General features: G+C 34.8%; 3 protein-coding genes across 3 annotated transcripts; 1 reads left to right on the top strand and 2 right to left on the bottom strand.

The window, feature by feature from the left end:
* Window positions 1-853: 853 nt before the first annotated feature.
* Window positions 854-2,898, top strand: LOC141721027 (formiminotransferase cyclodeaminase-like protein). Its single transcript, XM_074523761.1, has 3 exons — window positions 854-1,136; window positions 1,749-2,160; window positions 2,285-2,898. Exons 1-3 carry the CDS (start codon window positions 1,110-1,112, stop codon window positions 2,800-2,802), a joined length of 957 nt encoding a protein of 318 aa, XP_074379862.1. The 5' UTR covers window positions 854-1,109; the 3' UTR covers window positions 2,803-2,898.
* A 398-nt stretch (window positions 2,899-3,296) lies between these two features.
* LOC141717157 (NAC domain-containing protein 96-like) lies at window positions 3,297-4,961 on the bottom strand. The gene is made up of 3 exons (XM_074519265.1): window positions 4,563-4,961; window positions 3,630-3,910; window positions 3,297-3,491 (listed from the first exon to the last, which is right to left on the bottom strand). Exons 1-3 carry the CDS (start codon window positions 4,798-4,800, stop codon window positions 3,381-3,383), a joined length of 630 nt encoding a protein of 209 aa, XP_074375366.1. The 5' UTR covers window positions 4,801-4,961; the 3' UTR covers window positions 3,297-3,380.
* A 461-nt stretch (window positions 4,962-5,422) lies between these two features.
* On the bottom strand, window positions 5,423-10,028 carry LOC141721028 (beta-glucuronosyltransferase GlcAT14B-like). The gene is made up of 5 exons (XM_074523762.1): window positions 9,903-10,028; window positions 8,545-9,380; window positions 6,964-7,039; window positions 6,764-6,879; window positions 5,423-6,211 (listed from the first exon to the last, which is right to left on the bottom strand). The coding sequence occupies exons 2-5, from the start codon at window positions 9,167-9,169 to the stop codon at window positions 5,700-5,702; spliced, it is 1,329 nt and encodes a 442-aa protein (XP_074379863.1). The 5' UTR covers window positions 9,170-9,380; window positions 9,903-10,028; the 3' UTR covers window positions 5,423-5,699.
* Window positions 10,029-17,351: the final 7,323 nt, after the last annotated feature.

The following is a 17,351-nucleotide window of genomic DNA, read 5'->3' on the forward strand; positions in this document are numbered from 1 at the left end:
AAAAGGTAAAATTTTGGAACATCAGTTCTCATTCACCTTTTACTCATTTTGAGCGTGTAAATATGCGTTGGAATCTCCTCGAAGAGGAGAATATGCTCCAATAAATACACACCACTAACACATAATGTGTCTCACTCATATAAAGTCTCAAAATGATTCAGAACTTAATCTAAAATACTAAGTTTGTCCAACAGTATATGACATTATTTGGAGGGGGGCATTTTAGTGTGCATGTAGTTGGATAAGTCTAGATATAGAAGTAGGAATTGAGGGGACTCCTTGGCTACTCCCAACCAATATCTTAATTATTGGAGGTCCTACGTAAATGGTATAAATATAGAAAATACAGTAAAATTTTATAATGCTAATCTTGTACATGTACCTTAAAGTGTGTGATTAGTTCACACTTCACAGTCTTTTGCAACGAAGAGTTCGGAGAAAGTTTAGACGTATAGGAATTAAAGTTCATACTTACGTGTTCTGAGTTCACCTATTGCTCGTGCTGGCCTTGCTTGCTTGGGAGATCCAAAAATTGCTCTCCATCCTTAAGTTTTATGTGTATATCGGCCCGTTTAATTACCAGACAGATTACCATATTAGAAATTTATATTAATATATTTTAAAATCTGTTACAAGTCGATTAAATTATTAAGAAATAAATCATATAAAAACAAACTCAAGCATGATAAATTCTCATATATTTTAATGTCGTGTAACAAATGTGATATCAAGTTAAGTAACCTACACAAATCTATATCAAGTTAAGTAACCGACTCTTCAGGACCTTAAATCAACCCACCATACTTCGCTTTCAGCGATCATTATAAAACGTCATTCAAAAATAAAGGAGATTGCGAGAAAATGAGGATGGAAGCTGTAGGAACTAGTTTAATGTATAGACCATGTGGTAGTAATATATTGTTGTGGGACATCTATTAATCTGGCTAAGCTGCTGGGTAAGATGATGATGTATGTATCAAGACAAGGAATACAAAGATTATATCATACATAAATCTATGTCTCTTCTTTACATTATCCTCTCTACTCAGTTTCTTATTATGAAATACCAACACAGCTAGCTGAAGAAGCGAAATAATCTAAAAAAATCAATGGCTTTCTCCCCAGATGATACCAAGGTTTGAATACAACTTTGTTACTTTTCAACACTTTGATCATCTCCAACCAACACACACAGTTCACTTGCAATTCAGTACCTATGTGTATGTTTGTGTCTTCTTGATCTTTATGCAATCTTTGTCATAGTATATTATCTGCACATACACATAAATGCACTAGAGTATGTGATTGTTCTTGCATGACATTTCTTGGTATAATCGCAAGATCAATCCCAAGCCCAATATAGTTATGTTTACTTACATTCTTTTATGGAGTATTTTTTTAAAAGTTTTTATGAAGGAATCTAATTTTGTTTCATGTAATTGAAATTGTAAAATCTGCAAATTTGTATCAATTACATTACATTCAAAGACTTGTAATGATGAAAAAAGTTCAGCAAGATAGTTAACTAAACTTTTTTAAAAAATTCTTGAAATTACATGAAGGCAGTATAGTCAATGACTTAAAAGGAGCTAAACATTAATCATGTACAGATTTGTTTTTGAGCAGTGGCCAATTTTTTTATTAAGAATTGAGCTCATAGAGTACCATTTCAATTGAGCCTAAAATCTACAAAAGAAATTCATTCCTGTTATTGATTTATTCAATTTTTCGATTTGTTCTCTCTCAAGGAGAAGAAGAAAAACATAAATCAAACCATGCTGCTATGCTGCAAGCTCTACATATCCGAGTCACGGAACAAAGAAGTTCTTGATTCGATTGAAAGAGCAGCTAAACTCCAACCAGAAACTGTAATTGTAAAGAAGTTTGAAGATGGTGCTTACAACCGAGTGAGGTACACTATGGTTTCATATGTTGCTCATGATAGCACAGGTTGCCCCATTTACAGCCCTCTGCATCAAACTGTGGTAGCCATGGCTGAAGCTGCATTTGCTGCAATAAATCTAGAGTTACACTCTGGTACACACCCTCGGCTTGGCGTTGTTGATGACATTATATTCCATCCACTTGGTCGGGCTTCTTTGGATGAAGCGGCTTGGCTTGCTAAAACTGTTGCAGCAGAGTTTGGGAACCGCTTTCAGGGTGTGTACAATATTCAACTAGTAAAGAATTTTGAATGCTGAATGCCTCAACATATTGCCTTGATATATTATATGTTGTATTTTATTTGAAAGATTAGTAATATTTTCTAGTTATATGTGTACAGTGCCAGTGTTCCTGTATGACGCTGCACATCCCGCTGGCAAGGCATTGGCCATTATCAGACGTGAACAAGGTTATTTCCGGCCTAATGTGATGGGCACCCAATGGGCAGGATGGATCAAACCTGCAAATTATTTTGAGAGGCCTGATGAAGGGCCTAGCACCATCTCTGGAGCCAGAGGAGTGACTGTGATAGGTGCTAGTCCGTGGATAGCAACATATAATGTGCCTATACTGTCCACTGATTTCTCAGTTACTCGACGTATTGCACAAAAGGTAAGTGGCCGAGGTGGTGGGCTTCCAACTGTTCAAACAATAGGCTTGGTCCACGGTGAGGACACAACTGAGATAGCTTGTTTCTTGTTAGATTTTAATAAGGTTGGAGCAGATCGTGTCCAGAATAGAGTTGAGATGCTAGCAAGCCAAGAAGGGTTGGGGGTGGAGCAAGGGTATTTTACCGATCTTTCACCAGAGATGGTTACTGAAATATATATCAAGTCCATCTCTGCTAATTCAGATTGACTCAATGACTTTGTATGGACATCTTACGACTCAAGTACCCTATTTCTTGCACTTGATCAGAATATTATCATAATAAAAAATGTGCTCTCTATGTAAGATTTATCAGTGAAGGGAGTTAATTTTAATTGGCAAAGGTATTTGCAAAAACAGATTTATGATTCCAAATATAATGGCTTTATGATGATTAAGTATGATGAGCCACTGCTATATGATGGCATATCGGTTCATGGAACGTTCACTTGCATAAGTTTCTTATGCTATTCATCGACTAAATTATGAGACCAGTAGTAAACCAAACGAAATAAGTTTCTGTGCATGTTAAATGAAGTGTAATTTGAGACCATGCTCAGAGCAAGCTAAACATTGTCCTACAATGACAATACTTATGCAAATCTCACTCTTCTATTCTAACAGTATAACCGATTCTTATGCAGATACTCTATAGTATAGCCTATAGGCAATTTCAATTGGGTAACAGAATATCACACTTAAAACAGATACAATATTCTGGAAATTTATTACAAAAAACATAGACAAAAAGAATCAGTGTTGAATAATCCAAACAAAAAGGCCGGCCCTTATTGATCTACATCTTCATCTTCATCCGTTTCAATTTCTTCATCGTAGATAATTTGTTCTGGCAGTTTCTCTGTTTTGAATCGAATTCTGCATGCTACATATTCATCAATCTGTCAAGAGGACAAAAAGCTTATTAGCCTTCAATGACCCATATAATTTAATGAACTTGCAAATCTTAGTATTATATTAGGAATAATAACATAGTCTTCGACTTTGATTGTTCAAGTTAATTATAGCGACATGTTTACCTTAGCTCGAACAGTGTCACTAAGTGCATCAGCTGGAACGATATCGGGAATGGCTGTGTATTCATTCAATCTCCAACCCGTTTCTTTACCATCTGCCTGGTAAAAAGCAAAAGTATTTCTGTATCCAGCAATTTGTCTATCTTTGTTAAAAATATGAGAATTTGATTTGGTTTCCTTCCAATATCCAGTTGTAGTCTTAATAGTTGTTTCCTCATCCGTCTTTCTTTCTACTTTTTTTGTAATGTAATAACCCTCTTTGTCTCTGCTGTACTTGAACTCATCTGTGTTCATAAAATCAAAAACAAATGTGGATTATTAGCAAAAAAACAAAAATCTTCATTATTCAACACTAGAAGAGAAACCGGCTTTTCCTACGAGGCATACAAGTAATAAGGGATAGTTTAAATATGCTTTCTCGGGTTTTTCTTGCAGTGCAATACCAAACCCAAATTAACATTAATTAAAACCGATTCAAGGGCATTCAAATAATAGGATCAATCATGACTATCATGCATGCAATTGCTTCAATATTTAAATGCCGATTTACAAAACAATAACCGTGTTTGGAAGTTTCAGAATTTGAGCAGGTTGAATCAAATTAGAGATTTGACAAGATTAATCAACTAAAATATTGGCCACTGACAGATTGGAATAGCAGTTTGGACCAAATCCGCTAATTTGAAAAAGCCGTTTGAAGGAGTTTTTTCAGTTAGAGAATTGACATGTGTTTAGTTAAAATACAAACAGTTAATTCAAGTCGTTGCTTGCTAAATTGTTTTTAAAACAGTTAAATTCAATTTGCTAGTTACTCAATCCGCTATCAAAACATCCAATTCAAAGCGCTACAATTAACCGTTAATTTTAAAAAAAGAGCTAATAAGTAATAATCATGTTAAGCAAACATTAAGGAACAAATAGAATGGAAAGCAATACCTAAATTAAGCTGATCGGGGTCTAGATGCTCGACAGAATCCATGATCTTGACAATATCAGACGCCATCGGAAGACCTAAGATTTTCTGGACTAAGTACAGTTGAATTAATTGTGATGGTGAAGGGAGAAAATAATAGCCCGGAGGCAAATTATCTCCGATCTCCTTTTCTGCTACTACTTTTGCATCAACATGTTCATTGGAAGAAGATGGCAGAACCTTAGACGTATCCATTGACATTGTGACCTTCTAAGCAAAAAAGACAAGTTTATTAAGATCAAAGACTCTAGTGAGGTTTACGAGAGATTAATGTGTATGAATGCCCACACCATCCTCGATGTTTGCTTATATAGACTGTTGCAGAAATTACAATCCTATGTTTAAAAGAAGAAGCGTTGGTTAAAAATTAAAACTTCACTCTTGCCTTGCTAACATACAATTTTACACCTAGTATATATGGTAGTATCCAAGCGTTTCAAGGCTACTCAATATTTTTAGTATCAAATTCAATCTTTGTTTTAAAATTAAATCAATGTCAGAACTTTTATACTCTACAAGGAAAGTGATGTAAATCTGTGATTTGTTACAATTTTATGTTCTTACGTTTTTGAAATTCAATTTGGAAATGTTAGTCATGTCTTTACCAAAACACATTATGATTACGAACGTTACACAGAACATTTGAAATAAGGGCAATGTTGATTAAAAAAAGTATCTCTTGCCATTCTCGATAAATGGTGTAATTTGAATATCTTAACAATGATCGATTAGTGTTTTGCCTTCAGTCAGATCATTATTCCTGCAGTATCCTATATGTAATATTATTCATTAAAGGGAGTTAGATTTAAATTGACAAAGGTACTGGCAAAAACAGATTCATGATTTCAAATATAATGGCTTTAAATTGAAATATTGTACAATTTTTTCAAGTAAAAAATACAGTTCAATTGAACTAAAAAAGAGTTCTACCATTTACAAATTAGCACATTTTGAGCTATGGATACAACAATGTACAATTGCCTATTTTCATCTTTTGAGTTGCAGAAGCAGCTGCTCCAAGGAAAATTTAAGAGCATCCCAACCAGGACCGTAAAAGCCTTCAGAGACATCATATGAGACCACAGATCTAGTCATTTCAATCACTTTTTACATGTCTTGCTTCGATATTCTTCAGATAACAACTTTTCAGTTAATTCCTGCAATCTCCTGGCTCCAGGGCCAGGCCTAAACACCGAATCATCACCTCGCAAGGAGCAAGGATCATGGCCATCAGTTGTATTTCCAATACACCATGCTCCAGGTGCAAATCGATTTGCACGCTGAAGCAGCTCTTTATCAATCCTGTCTAATGCTGAATCATCCTTGGCAAACTTCCGAGCAAATGGAGCACTACTATTTACCATATCACTGTAGTCTTTAATTGTTAAGGACTTGGGATGCTGTTTTGGAGGACTGTCCCAAGCAATATAGTGAAGATCATGGCTTACTGCAGTGTTACGAAACTCTTCAGTGTTGCAGATAACAGTGTGAAAATAGCCTTCCGGAGAGGAGACAAAGTTCGTGTAGTACATTAGGACTGTCCGTGGAAGATTATCCCATCCCCATATACAGTATTCAACAAAGGATCGGCTGAGTATCACCCAAGCTGAACCTGGATCAGGAATAGACCAATGGACATGTGCATTAAAAAACAGTTGACAAGGTACTAAAACATATAAACAATCAAGGCTTTGCAGACAGAAGAGCATCAAAATCGTACTACAATAAATTGGAACAGCATGATACTGATCAGAAAGGAAACCTTTCTAGCAGTCAAATTTAATAAGAGACAGAATAATTGTACAGGAGATATTTGATTGACTGAAATAAGCTGAGCTGTACCAATTAATCACATCAAAACTAAAAGTACAATGTTATCTATTGCAAAGATTCAGATGTTTTTGGTCAAAGTGACTAAAGACACCACCGCTTTTATAGCTTTTATAGAGGCTACGGACATGTGAAGAAATATGGCCTACTTAACCAACAGAAAGACAAATTATATGGTTTCCTGCATAGAGTCTTAAACTTCACCATCCTAACAGAGACAAAACAAATATTCCAAACCACCAACGAACCAGTAAACTTGTCCCTAATACTTCACATCAGTCTTAAAAGTAATTACAGCATTCACAGATAATTTGTGAATTGTGTGTTAACTTACCGGTAAATAACTTAAAAGTAGTAGGGAGGGATCTGCGCTGGGAAGTCCAAGTAAGGTCAGATTTCTTAGACATATAAAGACCGGGATCAACAATTATTGGCTTTGCCCTATGGTTTCTGCAAGCAAATGATCAAAGGATACGTTAATTTACTTTAATTACAGAAAACATGTTGCAGTAGTGAAGTTGTAAGTCTACTTACAGTTTCCACCCAGAAATCTGTGTATGCTCTATAAAATTGAGATTTCTGGATATATTAGAGAACACATGAAGCATATCTGCAGAACAAGAAAACAAATTTAGAAAGGAGATCAGGTTAAATAATTGCGCAACCTCAATCATTTGCAAGACTTGCCAATTAGTGGCCCTCATATAAACATGTATAGGATATAGAAGCAAATATGGAAGTAAATGTATATAATAAGCTCTCTTTTTTTCAATTACCTTACTATCACTTAAAAAGGTTAAGAGGAATGCTGCAAAAAAGTAAGGAATCTGGAAAGCGTTTTCCTCTTATAAATTGGGGAGTTGGTTTCCCTAGAACCGTATCATTTTTCAAACATGCTCCTGTGAAAAATTCTAATTCTCCCTAAACTAAATAAACAACACAGAAAAACTCCTAAGACTCCAAACAAACACCGTATAATATCCCCTGAAAAAATGCTAAATGGAGCCTTAGATTCCAACTGAATTGTTTTGGTTTGCACCAGAAAGTGCTCACCATCTCCACTTCTAGGTTATAATTCAACACAAATCTCCATATGTGGATTGTCATGTAGCAAGGATGTCTGAAGCATCTTTTACTATGCATAGGATTATTTGAAAATAACAGCAGTAAAATAGATTAATACCATTTTTTTAAAGTTCCCTTTAGAATGCTTGACTTTTACGCGAAGTACTTTTCGTAGCAATTAATATTGGTGCAAATGTCAACTGGAAATACTTTTAACTCTTAGTTAAAGCAGGAAATTTAGAGTAAATCTATTATAGAGCTGGCAATTCTTTCCAGATAACAATAGTTTAAGATTATTAGTCCTACATACTAGATATGTAAATATAAAATCCCCTTCACTAGTTTTATGATCACTACGAAAGCTTAAGCACATACATTTCTTACTCTGTTCAGCGCCATTCGCTTGATTACTCAGAACAAACTATGGAAGAATAAAGTGATAAAACAAAAACAATATTGAAATCCATATTACTGATCACCACAAGAAATTTGCATAATTTTAGTAGTGAAACCAGAGTAGCTTTTTAAGGCTTCCAGCCTCTTATGCGCACGTCCAAACTTCGATTATCATTGCACCTATCTATAGTTCTGTGTTCACAGACACGTGATCCTGTAGAACAACATCAATTTTATACAACCTAAGCTTGCTCTAGTAGCAATTTTTTTTTTGAAGCAGTTCTAGTAGCCTTGTGTTAAATAAGATAGGCATATAGACATCATGCGATCATGCCTCAAATTATCTACCTGACAGTATACTCCATATACGAGCAAGCTCAGTTATCTATATCTTTAACTACATTTACATTTTAAGTGAAGCGGCATATCTTATAAAAGCAGATTAATCATCTACTATCTGTACATACTACACACATAATCTAAAAGTTTTATCTTCCAAGTAGATGCCACATTTATCCACCATCTCTACCTATTTTATAAATCTAAAGCGAATCTAGTTGAACACAAAACATTAAGTATAATTTATACACACACTGACATGCACTATGAGTCTATGACAAATGTGAAATAATATAGCAAGTAAAAAAAACTGACCATCTTGAGTCACAAGAGGATAATCTGAAGGGCTGAGATTTATAAACCAGTCCCAGTTTGCACACTCCCTCAACAAGATTGCAATTGCTTGAAGTGTAGTAGCAATCATTGTAGGACCTTTATATGTTACCAGATTGGACTGTGCCATTACTCGTACATTCCCCACTTCACGAAATGTCAGGTCATTTTTAATCGACATTGTCAAATCCAACCTTTCGCGTGGAGGAGCTTCAAGATCCATGTGCAAAATATACTGGTTTCTTGGATGATAAACAGCTTGCAGAGTTCGCATCATTCTTTGACTATCCCCTTTTGTGCCCGAAATAAGATAAGCAAATCTAGGTGCTTCTTTCTTTGAAAACCTATCATCATCATCAATTGATGTCTTCAAGTCAGATTCTACAAAATACCCACCTGAACCCGACGATCTTGCAAACGAAATAATATCAAATTGAAGTGGATCCCGACCAAAGGAAGACGAATACATTCCAAACACAGCAGCCATAAACAGTGTAATCCAAACTAGTAAACTTGCAAGAAATGGAATAATCCACCTTCTATCACTAAATATCCTTCCATAGTGGTAATTACCAAATTTCCTCCCATTAACTAGCTGATCCTTCATTGCAGATTAAAACCAAATGTTTCAAAAGAAAAAGTACTCAACTTTTTTCCGAGAACTGGAAGACCTCAGAACTAAAGAAAACCCATGATTCCCCTCACAAAGAAGAACCCAAACCAAGCTCAGAGCTTGCTGAAAGAACTGAATCTGCCTTGTTCAATATTTAAATAAAAATGTAACCTTTCCAAGAAAAGGGAAGAACCAATCTTCAAAACTGAGTTAAAAAAGGGAGGCCAAGTTATTACAAAGACAATACAAACAAAGAGGACCCACTGGATTTTGTGGAACAACACTGATAACAAAAGAACAGAATCATAACTACAATTGCATATATACAAAAATTATCAATACAAGATGAGATAGAATCTTATAAGCAAAGAAATAAACAGTCGAGACCTAATCTAGTAAAACAATAAATTAATTTTGCAGCAAACTGAACTTCAACCGTACACAGATCTAACAACAATAAATTCATAAAAACATATGGAGGGAGATGTACAAAAAAAGAATATGAGTTATTACACATTTTTAAGATTCAGCTTTTAACTGTAACTCAACTACTACTAGTAGACATAGATTCTGGTTTATTACACTTGATTGGGTCAGACAAAAAAACATATTAAGATTACGATTTTGATCAAAGATTAATTAAGAAAAAACATATTTACATTTATGTGTGTATAAATATGTGTGTATGTATGTATAGAAACATTGAGAAATGAAAAGGTTCTCTTACTTGAACACAAGTTGGGAAAGATGATGACTCAGATTGTAATGATCAGACAAAGGTTGCTTAAATCTTGGGGTTATATATATAGAAATTCCTTAAAGACTGCAAATTTATATTTATATACAGAATACAATACAGATACATAAAAAATACATTAGCATGTAATAAATTTTTGGTTAACAGGGGCAGGTAAAAAAGAGCAAGAGCAACTCCAAAACTTACTTATAAAGAATTTGTAAAAAGGAGCAAGGGTAACTCTAAAACTTATAAAAAATTCTTACTTAAAATTATAAGAATTCAATTAAAATTAAATTTCAATAACATCCTAATAATTTTCTAAATGGTTAACATCTTTTTTTGCTTCCTTAAAGATAAGGAATGCTCAAAACATCTCCAATAGTCTTTAAGGCACTCCTTAAATATATTATAAAATATGAGCAAGTGGTTGGCTCTTAAAAGAGAGGAGACATAGGAGGCTCTTAAGGTTTTAAAGAGCCCGTAAGAGTCTCTTGGAACTCCAATTTTAACATACTCTTTATTTTTCCACTTAAGAATTTGTTTAAAGAGCTTGTTGGAGATGCTCTTAACTATTCCCTATCTTACTTTTTGTTGATTCTATAGACCAATCTCAGAGTAAGTCAGCAGTGAACACAGCCAACAAGCTACAGGCGTCAGAGTTAGTTACAAACACATGACATCAGCTGCTGTCATCAAATACACCTCACAGTTCATATAACAGAATTCAGTTACAAAATAGAGATACATTCTGTATAGCAATGATTCTAGAAGTATGTAGAAGATTCAATATAGTAGTATATAAGAACTCTTATTCATTCATGAAGCTTAAGCTGTAATGTTACATTGTTCTCTCAAATATAATGAAATCTGTTACTGTGATTTACACATTCTGATATGGTATCAGAGCTGTTTGAGCTTTGATCGTCATCGTTTCTGAGATGCGTTCATATGCTTCCGCGCTTAACAATCAAGCTTCAACCTCTGCATCAATGGCGTCTTCGTCTTCCACCGTAATCGACATTAATCATCCGTACTTTCTTAGTTCGTCAGATCATCCAGGTTTATCTCTCGTTACTGAAACTCTTACAGATTACAATTACAATCACTGGAGTAGATCTGTTAAGATAGCTTTATCTGCTAAACTCAAACTTGGATTCATTAATGGTTCACAAACTCAACCTAGTGATAATTCTGCTTTACTGCCTCTATGGAAACGTAGTAATGATCTAGTGATTTTGTGGCTTTTGAACTCTGTATCTAGTGATATACGCAAGAGTATTGTGTTTATGCAAACTGCTAAACAAATCTGGGATGATCTTGCGATTCGTTATGCACAGAATAATGTACCTCGTTTGTTTAATCTACGTAAAGAACTGGCTTCTCTCACTCAAGGATCCAGATCTATTACTGCTTATTTTACACATTTTCGAGGATTGATGGATGAATTAGAGGCATTAGCACCAATTCCTCGATGTGTGTGTGCTGTAACTACTTGTGCTTGTGGTGTGACACTTAAATTGATACAATATGAACAACAAATGAAGTTAAGTCAATTTTTAATGGGGCTAAATGATCAGTTTACTGCTTCTCGTGGACAAATTCTGTTAATGTCTCCATTGCCTGATATCAGTCAAGCTTATGATATGCTCTTACAAGATGATAATCAGAGAAACAGTTCTGGAAGTTCAATCTCGTTTACTCATGATTCTGCTGCAATGAATACTCGAGTTTCTTCAGCTAAGAAGTCCTTTGTGACTAAGAAAGATGATAAGAATGCCTCAGATGTAGTATGTGACCATTGTAGTATGTCTGGACATTCCAGAGAAAAGTGCTTTGCACTTCATGGCTATCCTGAGTGGCACAAGTTGTTTGGTCAACCAAAGCCAAAGATTAAGCACAATGTTAAGAAAAGTGCAACAGCTAATGTTCAAAGTGTCACTCAAACTTTGCAGCAACCTGATGTATCCTCAGACAAATATGTTAATTCTCAGTTTTCTCCAACTGATCTCTCTGAATCTCAATTCCAGCAGTTGATTAATATGCTGCAAGCTAAAGTCAAGACATCTACTACTGCACCTTGGCTTGTTAATAGTGCTAATCAGGTGGCAGGTAATCTTGTTTCTAATTCAGTGATGTTTGCCTGTCCTGTTTTATGTAATAGCAGTAGCTCATGGATTTTAGACTCTGGTGCTACACACCATATCACACCATACTTAAACCTTGTCATGCATCCAAAATCTGTGAATCATGATATACACTTACCAAATGGTGATGTTTCAAAAGTTACACATATTGGTACAGTAAATCTGTCCAACAATATTCAACTCACAGATATGCTAGTGGTACCTAGTTTTCAATGCAATTTGTTATCCATTTCTAAACTCACCAAACACACTTCATCTGTTGTCCATTTTTCTGCTACTAAATGTTTGTTACAGGACCCTGTTTTGATGATGGAGAAAGAGATTGGTGAAATGACAGATGGATTGTACAAACTCAACACCACAAAACTTCAAAACACTGTGTTTTCAGCTAATTCTATTTCCTGTATTTCAAAGTCTCCAGTCTGTCAGTGGCATTGGAGGCTAGGCCATCCTTCTCTTACTGTTCTCAAACATGTTAAGTGTCTGCCTATTTCCAATTTAGATCTATCAGATTGTGAGATCTGTCATCTGTCTAAGCAAGTTAGATTACCATTTCCAGTTAGAGAATCTAGAAGTAAGGCTTGTTTTGAGATAATTCAATGTGATGTATGGGGGCCTTACAAATATCAAACTCATGGTCATTGTAATAAATTTCTTACAATAGTGGATGATTTTTCCAAATGTACTTGGGTTTTTTTATTGTCCACTAAATCTCAGGTTCCCAACCTGATTAAAGACTTCATTTCTTATGTTCATAATCAGTTTACTACTTCAGTTAAGATTGTCAGATCAGACAATGGCACTGAATTTCAAAATTCTGAGTTAAGTCAACATCTTACTACTCTTGGCATCTTGCAACAATTCACTTGTTCTCACACCCCACAACAAAATGGTACTGTAGAAAGAAAACACCAGCATTTGCTAAATGTTGCCAGGACTCTTAGATTTCAGTCTAAGGTTCCTTTATCTCTGTGGGGTGACTGTATATTGACAGCCACACATCTCATTAACATGCTTCCCTCTCCTGTTCTTGCTTACAAATCCCCTTATGAAATTTTATATCAAAAAGATCCAGATTATTCATCTTTAAGGGCATTTGGTTGTCTTTGCTATATCTCAAATCTGTATAATTCACCAGATAAATTTGCACCAAGGTCTCTCAAATGTGTCTTCTTAGGCTATCCTTTTAATAAAAAGGGATATAGAGTTATGGAGTTAAGTACTAGAAAATGTTATATTTCTAGAGATGTAGTGTTTGTTGAAGATCAATTTCCTTTTCACTCTATATCTGTTTCTTCACAGCCTTTAACTTCCACACCCCTATTCCCAGTGTCACCTTTTCATGAACTTTCTGATCCATCATTTGACATCATATCATCATCAATCCCTTCAACATCTATTACCACTGATAATACTCACTCTTCTGCAATTCATCAACCTTCTGTACCTCATCAATCTTCTGAACCTGTAGCCACAGATTCATCCGTATCTTCTGGTTCTGATATAATTCCTGAAAATTTGCCTCTAGCTGTTACAAAACCTATAAGAACTAGAAATCTTCCAGCAAAATTCAAAGATTATGCAGGAATGCCAGCTCAGTTTAACAATTCATCTGTCAGCACCATCTCTGGCTCATCTCTATCTCAAACAGGTACTTATCCTATTCACAAATATCTCTCTTATCATGCATTTACTCCTCCCTACTACAAGTTCTTGTGTGCTACTGCTGCAACACGTGTACCTTATACTTATAAACAGGCTGCTACTGATGCTAACTGGCTTAGTGCCATGAAACTTGAGATTTCTGCTATGGAATCCAATCACACTTGGGAATTGGTACCTAGGCCTACTAATCAACACATTGTTGATTGTAAATGGTTGTTTAAGATCAAGTTTTTGCCTGATGGAAGTGTTGACAGATATAAAGCAAGGTTGGTGGCAAAGGGGTTCACACAGACTTTTGGCTTAGATTATTTTGAAACATTTGCTCCTGTTGCCAAAATGACAACAGTGAGACTTCTTGTTGCTGTTGCTGCTTCTCAGAACTGGGTTGTGACTCAACTTGATGTCACCAATGCTTTTCTACATGGTGACTTAAGTGAAGAAGTGTTTATGAGGATTCCTCCTGGTTATGCTCACCTGTCTTCTCTACCAGCTGTCAATAAGATTACTGATCTATCAGGGTGGGTTTGCAAGCTCAGAAAGTCTATATATGGGCTCAGACAAGCTCCCAGGTGCTGGTTTACTAAATTCTACAAAACATTGTTACAATATGGCTTTGTACAATGTCATGCTGATAACAGTCTGTTCACCTACAAGTCTGGCAGTCAGTTTATTGCTGTTTTAGTTTATGTTGATGACATTTTAATCACTGGCACCAGCAAGGAACTTATTCAGCAGATCATCAAGTATATGGCCTCTGTATTCAAAGTCAAGGATTTAGGGGCTTTAAAGTATTTTTTGGGTATTGAGGCTGCTAGGTCTTCATCTGGCATCTATTTGCACCAGAGAAAATACACTCTGGACATCTTACATGATACATGTCTGTTATCTGCCAAACCATCCAAAGTCCCAATGGAACAAAATCACACATTAAATAAAAGTTCAAGTGATTTACTATCAGATTCTGACATTTTCTTATACAGGAGGTTAGTTGGTAGATTGATATATCTCACTGTTACTAGACCTGATCTTGCCTATTCAGTTCAGGTCCTGTCTCAATTTATTTCTAAGCCAAGGATAGATCATCTTACAGCAGCTTACAAGGTAGTAAGATATTTGAAGGGCACTGTAGGTCAAGGATTGTTTATGAGTGCTAATGCAGTTCCTAGACTCACAGCTTTTTGTGATTCTGACTGGGGTGGTTGTAGTAATACAAGACAATCTCTCACTGGTTATTGTGTTATGTTTGGATCTACTGTCATTTCATGGAAATGTAAGAAACAACACACTGTTTCTCGTTCCTCTGCAGAGGCTGAGTATAGGTGCATGGCTGATACCTGCTGTGAACTCACCTGGCTTCTTAATCTGTTCAAAACATTTGGATACTTTAATCTCACACCAGTTACACTCATCTATGATAGCAAGTCAGCCTTGTATATTGCATCTAATCCTGTGTTTCACGAACGTACGAAACACATTGAAATAGATTGTCATTTAGTACGTGAGAAGTTACAACTAGGAGTTATTCAGACATCTCATGTTGCCTCCTCTCTACAACCTGCAGACATCTTCACCAAGTCCTTGTCTTCAGCTTCTCTGCAATTTCTATTGTCCAAGTTGGGTGTTTGTAATAAGTTCAATACTCCCAACTTGCGGGGGGATGTTGATTATATAGACCAATCTGAGAGTAAGTCAGCAGTGAACACAGCCAACAAGCTACAGGCGTCAGAGTTAGTTACAAACACATGACATCAGCTGCTGTCATCAGATACACATCACAGTTCATATAACAGAATTCAGTTACAAAATAGAGATACATTCTGTATAGCAATGATTCTAGAAGTATGTAGAAGATTCAATATAGTACTATATAAGAACTCTTATTCATTCATGAAGCTTAAGCTGTAATGTTACATTGTTCTCTCAAATATAATGAAATCTGTTACTGTGATTTACACATTCTGATACTTTTGTTAATAAATATTCATTTTCCTCCTCTCTTTTTTCACACTCCTTTTTCTCTCTTCTTTAAAAAATATGAATAGGATTTGAATTTAATATTATAATAATAGTAAGAAACATCTTGTGAATATGTTGTGAACTTGATGATTTCATTAACAAAACATCTTAGTAGATTTTACTTAGTGAAAAATGTAGCACTCGACGGATAAGAATTATAGTCCCGACGGATGATAATTTATTATCCATCGAGTGAGTAGCTTGTATAACAATAAGTCTGTAGCACATTTCTGCATACACATTGTTTAGATTCTGTAGTAGTACTCAAGTCATGTTGACTTTAATTAAATATGCAGAATAGGTTGATTAATTGTACATAGATGATGTCTTGTAATTATGTGTAAATAAAATGAAGTCAAGTGCCAGATTGCTACCCGATGGATAAACAACAATGCCACTCGACGGATGATCAAGTAGGCAACCCGACGGATGATCATGAACCCGACAGATAAAGAATTCAAACATCTGTCGACAGTGACAACACAGTCACATGCGTCGAGTGTATGCAAATGGAATGTGGAAGCCTATTCAACTGGGTTTTAGAGAACAAAGAAGCATTGTCATTTTCATGCTATTATGAAGATATTCAAAGATGCTGGAATAGAGTAATGAAGCAGCACAGTATTAGACTTGATAGTTTTGTTTTATTATCTTGTCTTATTACTTTGTAATCTTGGTGATATATAAACCAAGAAGTAGCAAATAGAACAACAACAAGACTAAGAACATTTTTCGAGAGAAACATTTGTAAGTTGCACCCTTAGCATTTCTCTGTAATCTTAGTTGTTCATTTGTAAGCAGCTGTGAGCTAATTGCTACACAGAGTTCTCTTGATATTATATATATATCTCTGGTGGATACATTCAAATCCACCAGAAAGTTTTTAAAGACTTGTGTTTATAATTACTTGTGTATTGATTCATTCCAAGTTATTATTCCGCAGTTTGCCAATCAATTCACACAGTTATATATATTATTAAGATAGAACATTTTATATCTTTGTGAAAACGTTTCAAGAATTCCATTGAACCCCTTTTGTAATTCTTGTTGCGGGAATAACAAAACTAAAATAAGGATTGTTGTTCGAGTTCGACTACCTTATAATGTCTTAAATAACTAGAATCCCATTAATTTATATTATTTTTAAGAAACACATGAGGATACTATTGGAGTTGCTCTGGTAAATTAAAAAAGGATTCATGGTAGTTCATTTATGTATATTCCAAGCACAAGTAGCTTTGTTATACAAAGCCCACAATTTTTTTAAAAATAATCGATAAATTGATAATAAATTATTTAAAAATATCTGACCGATTTATGAGTTATTCAATTTTTTTTAAAAAAATCACATTAATTACAAACAAATATATTATCAAATAATTTCGATTTTCGAAAAATGTTACGATGATGAAAAGTAAGTATTTTGGTTAGAGTCATTATCCTTAATTTTTAATATAGTAAAAGCATCTCCAATGGAGATGAGCCCTTAGTTAAAATTATGTCAAAAATATCATAAATATATATTTTAGATATTATATAAAAAAATTATTTGCTTCAGTAGTGCAATTCCCTTAGCTAAAAATTTAGCAAATCTCTCTATGTTGTTTATATT

The sequence above is a fragment of the Apium graveolens genome, chromosome 4 (genome assembly GCF_009905375.1).
Source record: "Apium graveolens cultivar Ventura chromosome 4, ASM990537v1, whole genome shotgun sequence".
NCBI lineage: Eukaryota > Viridiplantae > Streptophyta > Magnoliopsida > Apiales > Apiaceae > Apium > Apium graveolens.